Genomic DNA, 7,780 nt, shown 5'->3' with positions numbered 1-7,780 from the left:
AAAAATTAGTTATAACTATTTATAATTAATTATAACTATTTTGTGAGAAAAATTTATAGTTAAAATTATGTTGTGTTAAATATAACATGATTAAATATATAACAATAATTATCTGAAACCGATAAAAAATGAAATTCACCTGCGCGTAGCAAAGTATCTATCGATGTGTGAACCGAGAATTTAAGGATGTTTTGTACCTATTTTCAAAATATTGAGAATTTAACGAAAATTGTACAGAATGTCTTTACATATGTTTAGAATCTTCAGTTCATCTTCAATTTTTAAATCAATTCACTAAAGCGTTCACAAGTTATAAGGATTTTAATTTGCATCGAATTAACATGTGTTCTTATGGGAAACGCATAATCACGTTGATTCAAATGACAAAAACACATGGAAATAATATTCAGAATTTGTTTAAAATTTGCAAAAGTTTAGATACAGAGGAAATATTTGGTCAAATAATATTATACAAGTACTAACTGGTTAAAATGATATTAAATATAATTCAATCAAGTTAGCCATGTATCTGTCACAAGGCGAAATTCTCTGCCAAAAGTTAATCATTTCGGTTAACAAAATTCGGAATATTTCAGTAAAAACTATAAATATTAAAAAATACATCTCTGCACTGTAGCTAAAATCAAATTTCCACACAATTTCTCATACTCAAAATACACCAAAAGTGGATATATTCGTCAATATTGATTTTCAGCAACTTTTTGTTGGGATTGTACATACAAAACATCCTTAATTCGAATTTAGAAAAATAATACGTATATATATCTGGTGTAATTAGGATTGCCAGAATTGAAAATCCCGAATGGAGGACACAATTTTAAAAAAGGAAATCGAATAGGCAGATGAATTAAAATAAATAAATAAATATTGCAGCCGTAATTATTAATACATTTCGATATATCCCGAAATTGGAGGACAAGTAGCGTCCTCCGGAGAAAAAATTTTACTAAATTGGAGTCTGGCAATCCTAGGTGTAATCTACTTTCTCGCCCCAGTATTTTATTCTTACGTCAAACGTGGAAACGACGTTAAGCTCGCAATTTCCAAAGAGGCGGCCACCCTTTAAGAGCAATCGAACGATTAGAAATTCAACAATCTCGTAGCCGTAAGCCTTATCATTTCGCACAATCGCGCAGGTGCCGGGCGTTACGTACCGGTGGCATCCATACCTCTTTAACAACGCCGTTGAAGAGGTAACAGGACGAAGTGGCGCACGAGAACTCCCTCGACGGTGGTGCAGGGTCGTGGTGGGAGTCGCGAGAGGGCACCCTGCGCCAGTTGACACGTCGTTGGCCGGGTCGCTCGCACCCGGCAAAAGTGTCGGCGTAGCGCGAACCGACAACGACCACCGTGTCGCTTCGGCGGCCGCCGCCGTCGCCGTCACCTTTGCGTTCGCCTCTTTCGCCCGCATTGGTTAGTCGCCGCCGCTCGTGGTGTTTCGTGTCGTTCCGCGCGTCGTAGTCGCGATACACCGTCCGACACTGAGGAGGGGGCATCTACGATGTTGTCGCGGAGGCGCGAGGAAGGGGAAGATGCTCCCCGGGGGAGCGCGAATCTGCGGTGTACGGTAGGGGAAGTCAGCTGAACGGCGGAATGGTGAGGGTGAGGGTTCGAGAGCGACGAGAAGGGCAACCGCGCTCCACGTCGACTGCGGCGAGCGATTCAGTTGCGAGTCGAGCCTCATCGCGTCGACTTGTGGAAAATCCCCCGGCGGTGCCCGTACGATTGTCCGACTCGTAGCGCGGCTCGTTTTCCTTTTTTCTTTTTTTCGTCGCGCGCGCGAGAACCGAGGCGGATGTTACGCGTTGTCGCGGCGTTGCGCTCCGGCGACTTGGTTACCCGGTGCTCGTCGGGATTCAGTGCTACTCGTCGTCGAAAGTGCAGCCTCGTGCATGGCTTCGTTCGCGAGTGATACCCCTGTTTCGTTGCTGCGACGGATACATAAGTAAGAGAGGAGGAGGGGGAGGGGGAAAAGTGCGACGAATTCCCCGGGATTAGTTTCGCCGATGAGCCTGAGAGTGTGGTAGGAAAAAAAGTGGTGCTTTCGTCGAGTACAACCGACGGCGCGAGCGAGGATCGACCGCAAAAGATGCTGACGTCCAGCGCGAATCAGTATCTCCGTCCTGAATACCTCACGCCGCTACCTACTACGGTTAGTCGTTTCTTTCTCCTCTCTTCTCTTCTCTCTCTACGTCGCTCTTTACGAAGAGTTCATTATTTATACCCCTCTGTTCCTGCTGTTTACGTCTCGGGTTAACCGTTTGTCGAGACTCGCGTCTTTCAAAGCCTTCGTATTTAATGACCGATGTTTCTTATTGGCTGCCGTTTATACATATTTTAACGCAAGGATGCTCTTTCCACTCGCTTGAATATCTCGAAAAGGAAAGAGCAATTTTCCAAAAAATATTTATTCTATATTTATTATCAAAATATATTTGACAAATTTTTACTCTGATATATAAAACTTGTACGTAAAAAATTACGCATCACATCTGGAGTTACATATACGTGCGTATAAATAATTAGAAATAATTAGAATTGCAGATATAATACATTAAGGTGAGGAGGAATTAACGAGCACGCATTCAGCTTCGAATCCGACGAATATTGAATGACGGGAAAATAGACTAACGATTACGAAATTCTATTCCCATTTTAGTATCTCTCTTAAATAACGAATCACCAGCGAATCGACGTATAACGTTTACGTTAATTAATGCACCTGGACGTCCGTTTTTAAAATCTCGCTCGTGTATATAAGTTTCGCTTGAAAGTATCTTTCCCGGCGGCTCATTAACGTCGCCTGTCGTCGTTTCGTTAATCCCGACGGGAAACATGCGCGCCGCGTTTTATACTCCGGACTCCTGTAAACTATTTTGGGGACAGCGAGTGTGGGCAAAGTCTCGGCATGCGTCGCGCTGATTTACGCGCGTCATAAATCAAAGCGCGATTCGGTAATACAATGCTGATTGTTGCACGCGGGGGCGAGGGGTGCGAGGAAGGGGGGGGAGGTGAGATGGAAAAGCGAGCGGAATATAGAGAGTCCGATCTACTCTTGGATATCCGGCGCGATCGACTGCATCGATAGTGCGCAATTTGTATCGGGCAATCAAATTCCTCTAATATTTCGACGCGTTATTTACATAATTAATCGCATGCAATTTAATTGCCTCGTCATCTCTCGCGAGGAATAATATAAAAAAAACGCTGATACATGCCGATACGTGGAATATAAATATAGTCGATTGTGCAACGGTGAAACATCCGGCGATTCTTCAAAGCGTTCGATCGGTCTTCGTGAAAAAAAAAACGGTTTGCTTTATTTTTCCGCAACGCAACTTTGCGGGTATTTTTAGAAAGCGGCACTTGCGGACGCAAAAAGTCGGGCTCGGGAGTAAAAAAAGAATAAAGAGGGAGAAGAGGATCCTTTCGGATCTTTCGGTAGAAGAGTCACGTAACGCGCGGACAAAAGGAAGACGTGTGTCGCGAGGGGCGCATAAATTAGTCGCGACCATCAAAAGCCGGCGGGTGGCATCGGCGGATTAAAATATTACGTTCGAACGTTCCCGTTAACTTTCACGAGCGCAATTAATATATAGCCTCGCGTTGCCGTAATGGCCTGTTGCAATTCACGGCATTAATATCTGTCGGCGTCGCGCCATTAGTACCGACCGGCCGTGAGCGGCGGATTAGCGTTGCATGATCGTTGCATTTTAATTACGGCGGAACATCTGTTCGGTGGACGTATCAGTCGACGAGAAATATCGCTCCTCCGCACGATAATTATACCGAGTGCATCATCGCGACCGCCTCCGTGTCGGGAGATGCGCGCGCCAAGGCGCTGATATTAAATTCCCGCACTTACACGCTAATGACGTCTGTATCGGCCGATCGCATATTGATTATGCTCCATGGTATTTCGTTCTCGAGGAGGGAAAAAGAAGGGGAAAAAAAAACAATCGACGCGAGTAATTATTAACGACGTTCCACGCTGACGCGTCATATGTCAGATTCCTGAGAATTTATAACGCGCATCAATCTCTCTGAATTTACCGTGATCAACTTTTATCGCGGAAGAAGGAAATTGCTTACAATTATTTATAGTGTAATTTATAATTTTATATAATATGTAATTATATGATATAATAATATTTTGTATAGTGTATAATTTTATAATATAAATATTCAAGAATTATACCATGTGCGAGGTTTATTACTGCTACTAGGTGTAATTCAATTTCAAGATTGTAACGGACGAAATCTGGAAATGCACACGTCGTTCGCCTAAAAATATTCTCGATAATCAAATCAAGCATTCTGGCGGATAAGTGTGTCCGACGCACCCTTTATTCACGTCACTTCTCATTCGGCGAGAGAGTGACGCGGCGTTATAGATTGCGGTTTGCGCGTCATTAATTGGACTTGCCTCCACCCAGACGCGACACGCGCCAAGTTTCGAGAATTGTCGGATTGAATATTGCAGCGTGACTGTTGATCGAAAATCGCGTGATATTTTACCTTCGCGAGAAGATCGATTAAACTCGAAAGCGATTTAATATCGATGATTATAATATTGCGCATAGATATAAAAAGAATCGATATAATCCGTTGTACGAGCTACTTGCTATCAGCGTTAATCCCATCTACTTGATTTTCGAAATGAAGATAAAATGTAGTAAAATTATTTTTTGTCGAAAAAAATATATAAATCGTTTATTTGAACGATTAGTCGAATAATTCAGTTTAATAACTAATTTGAGAGAGGACAATGAGCTTTTACAAATATACGTTTCATTTCATCGCAACATATGTTGCTTTAAAAAAAAAAAATTGCGGAGATTACGCGCGATCCGCATTTTTGTATATAAAAAATTTCTATATTCCATGAAGTATTCAAAAGATAATGTTTTTCCCGATACTCTCGTGCAAGATTAACAAAATGCCGGAATTTATATCGAACAAAACGCACGGCCTCGCCATTATTCGGTCGAAATATTCGGTTGAAAATTATACAAAAAAAAAAAACCCGAGCTTTATTTTCATATTTCTTCTATTCTGCTTTCAGTTAGATGCAAAGAAAAGTCCACTCGCGCTGCTCGCACAGACCTGCAGCCAGATAGGAGCGGATCCGCCGTCCAACAAATCGCTGCTGAGTTCCCTGGACAAGTCGAGCAACCGATCGTCCAAGACCGCGGAGCAATCCCGCGACAAGTCGTCGCCGACGGTGACAGTGTCGGCCACCGTGCCAACGTCGACGATCGAGTCGACCAAGACCAGTTTCAAGCCGTACGAATCTTGCCTGGGGCGCGAGAAGGCGTCCAGCCCGGACGAGCCGCGATCGTCGTCGAGTCACTCGGCTTCCGGGCGATCCCGGACCCCCGGCAGCGGCGGGAAGCGATGCCCTAGCAATCAGAGCGCTGCGTCAACGCGCGCGGTCACGCCGCAAGGTAGAAAAACAGCGACGCCGAACGGGAGCGAGGTCGCGCGGGACTCGCCGGCTTCGAGAGGTTCGGCGCCCCTGGTGCCGTCGAGCGCGGCGGAGGCCGCCACGTCTCAGCCGACCGTCAGTAGTCCGTCGTTACAAGCGAAACCCGCCTACAGCCCGGCCGGGGTCCTCGCCATGACCGATCCATCCATCAAGGATCTCCCATTGGGCACGTTCAAGCCGGGCGTCAGTCTCCCGGCCTCCACCGCCGCCTACTTGGGCTACAGTCCCAATCAATTACCCATCGACGTGATGGCCAGCTCGCTCATGTCTCAGCATCACGCCGCCCTGAAGAACGGTCTCGTCGCCGCCAATCCTTATCTCGGGTACGCGCGGCTCAAGACGACGGGCGGACCCGCGGACAGCCTGATGCCGATATGCCGCGATCCCTACTGCACCGGCTGCCAACTGAATTCGCATCTGCTCTCGGGCTCCGTGGCGACCACCGCGGCCGTCGCCAGTATCGCCAACGGGAAATTGATATCAAGCGCGGGCGCGACGTCGGGTTCCTGTCCGGCCGGATGCGCCCAGTGCGATCACAAACCCGGCAGCGTCTCGCCTTACGGACCGCTCGGCGCGGCCGGCGCCGTCTACGCGCACGCGCAGCTCGCCGCCCTGGCCGCCGGCACGCAGCTGCCCTACGTCTGCAACTGGATCGCCGGCGACACCGCGTACTGCGGCAAGCGATTCGGCACGTCGGAGGAGCTGCTGCAGCATCTCAGGAGTCACACGAGCGTGTCGACGAGCGGCGCGACCGATCCCGCGAGCGCGGCCGCCGCGCTGTCCCTGCTGTCGCCGCCGGTCGGGCTCCCCCCGACCCACCCCCTGTTCGCCAGGTCTTATCCCACGCCGCCCCTGAGCCCCCTCGCCACCGCGCGCTACCATCCCTACGGGAAACCATCGCCGCTCCTGCCGCCGTCTTTGTCGTCGCTGGGCCTGCCGCTCCCGCCGCCCCCGCCCCCGCACGCTACCGGACTACCGCCCTATTTCTCGCCGTACTCCATCTACGGGCCCCGTCTAGGCGCCGCCTCCGGGATGCATCAATGAGTTCTCGGCAACGAGCGCTCGTGAGCCAAACGCTTGCGGGGTGAGTCGACCGGCCAGCTGTCATCTCTCGGCGGATTCGAGCGCGGAAACGGAGAGCGTTCTTGGCGCCGATGCTTTGTACGCGGTATTTATGGAGCCGGAGCGAGGTTATCGAGTTATCGAGCGGATATCGAGGCGCGGTAGGATTGTTGTTTTTTTCTCGCGATCGTCTGCGTCTTCCGCAACTTGTACGCCAAGTCTTTTTTTACCTTGTAATGACAAATTCAACGTTGAAGATTGAATAATGTGTACACACACGAAACGACGTCTCTTCTATTGTCCTTTGGCGCGAATCGCTAGTATTCCCATGTTGACGCAGCCGAATTTTCATACATGTTTCGTAGATAGCGTAAACTCTTGAATAAGTATGTTAAGTTGAGAAAATATAGAATTCTCGATAGGTATTCACTTGAAAGTTTGCAAGAATTGTTTCTTTTCATAGGAAATAAGTTGTTCTTATCTTGTTGTCCAGTCTTTCGAGGTCAAAAGATAAAAAAAAATGGCTGCGTATCCCTACCTCAGCTCTCTTTACAGGAATAATAATCTATTTTTGTCAAAATTGCATTGCATTCGAACTACATTTAGAATGATTAATTCTCGCTCAGCAGCATCCATAATATATGAAATGTGTATATAGCGAACAGCATTTGCTTGTATTTGCTGTCATTAATCTCGCTCGAGAATCAAGATCAAATAGAAAGTTAAATACCTCTTTGAACAAATTTCTAGCAAAAGTTTAACATTTTTTATAAAGCTTGTAAAAATCTATAATATAAAAATATTTTACTTCAATTTATATATTTTACTTTTAATTTTTATTTTGTTTTTCATTTTTTTGGTCACATTACTTCTTCATTTTTACATTAATTTCCATTTAATTAATATTATACGATGCAAAAAAACTATTATGAGATAATGTATTAAGATATGATGATAATAAAAGTTAAATTATGACAGAGTTTTTGAAATAGGTATTTTATTTTAAAAAATATCTATTTTTCTATAAAATCCATCCATTAAAAAAAAATTTCATATGCACAAGAGTGCAATACACAGTGTAAAACATGTCGTTTATCCCTGATAACTTTGACAGTGCGATGTATATCGCGTTTAAAATCAATATTTCCTGAGACTTTTACATTACTATTACTATTCTAATATTCAATCATTTATCTAATATATAAATAC

General features: G+C 45.6%; 2 protein-coding genes across 3 annotated transcripts; one reads left to right on the top strand and one right to left on the bottom strand.

Annotated features, from left to right (window-relative positions):
• Positions 1-799: 799 nt before the first annotated feature.
• Positions 800-1,542, bottom strand: LOC112639118. Of its 2 annotated transcripts, none has more exons than XM_025412059.1 (2): positions 1,176-1,542; positions 800-1,081 (listed from the first exon to the last, which is right to left on the bottom strand). In XM_025412059.1, the coding sequence occupies exons 1-2, from the start codon at positions 1,515-1,517 to the stop codon at positions 989-991; spliced, it is 435 nt and encodes a 144-aa protein (XP_025267844.1). In that variant the 5' UTR covers positions 1,518-1,542; the 3' UTR covers positions 800-988. The 2 variants fall into 2 exon arrangements, with proteins under 2 accessions (XP_025267844.1, XP_025267845.1); XM_025412060.1 differs by having other exon boundaries at positions 1,191-1,542.
• Positions 1,542-7,340, top strand: LOC105253307 (zinc finger protein Elbow). Its single transcript, XM_011261260.3, has 2 exons — positions 1,542-2,173; positions 5,087-7,340. Exons 1-2 carry the CDS (start codon positions 2,111-2,113, stop codon positions 6,551-6,553), a joined length of 1,530 nt encoding a protein of 509 aa, XP_011259562.2. The 5' UTR covers positions 1,542-2,110; the 3' UTR covers positions 6,554-7,340.
• Positions 7,341-7,780: the final 440 nt, after the last annotated feature.

This window comes from Camponotus floridanus, unplaced genomic scaffold (assembly GCF_003227725.1).
Source record: "Camponotus floridanus strain SB8 unplaced genomic scaffold, Cflo_v7.5 scaffold47, whole genome shotgun sequence".
In the NCBI taxonomy this organism is placed as follows: Eukaryota; Metazoa; Arthropoda; class Insecta; order Hymenoptera; family Formicidae; genus Camponotus; species Camponotus floridanus.
The sequence above is the reverse complement of the archived record's forward strand: the minus strand, read 5'-3'. Positions and strand labels throughout refer to the sequence as shown.

Bases quoted from the DNA above. Each gene is read 5' to 3' on its own strand.
- LOC112639118 (XM_025412059.1), bottom strand. From the start codon at position 1,517: ATGCCCCCTCCTCAGTGTCGGACGGTGTATCGCGACTACGACGCGCGG. The intron at 1,082-1,175 runs GTACGTAACGCC...TTGCTCTTAAAG, and splicing joins AAGAGGTATGGATGCCACCG to GGTGGCCGCCTCTTTGGAAA.
- LOC105253307 (XM_011261260.3), top strand. From the start codon at position 2,111: ATGCTGACGTCCAGCGCGAATCAGTATCTCCGTCCTGAATACCTCACG. The intron at 2,174-5,086 runs GTTAGTCGTTTC...TTCTGCTTTCAG, and splicing joins TCACGCCGCTACCTACTACG to TTAGATGCAAAGAAAAGTCC.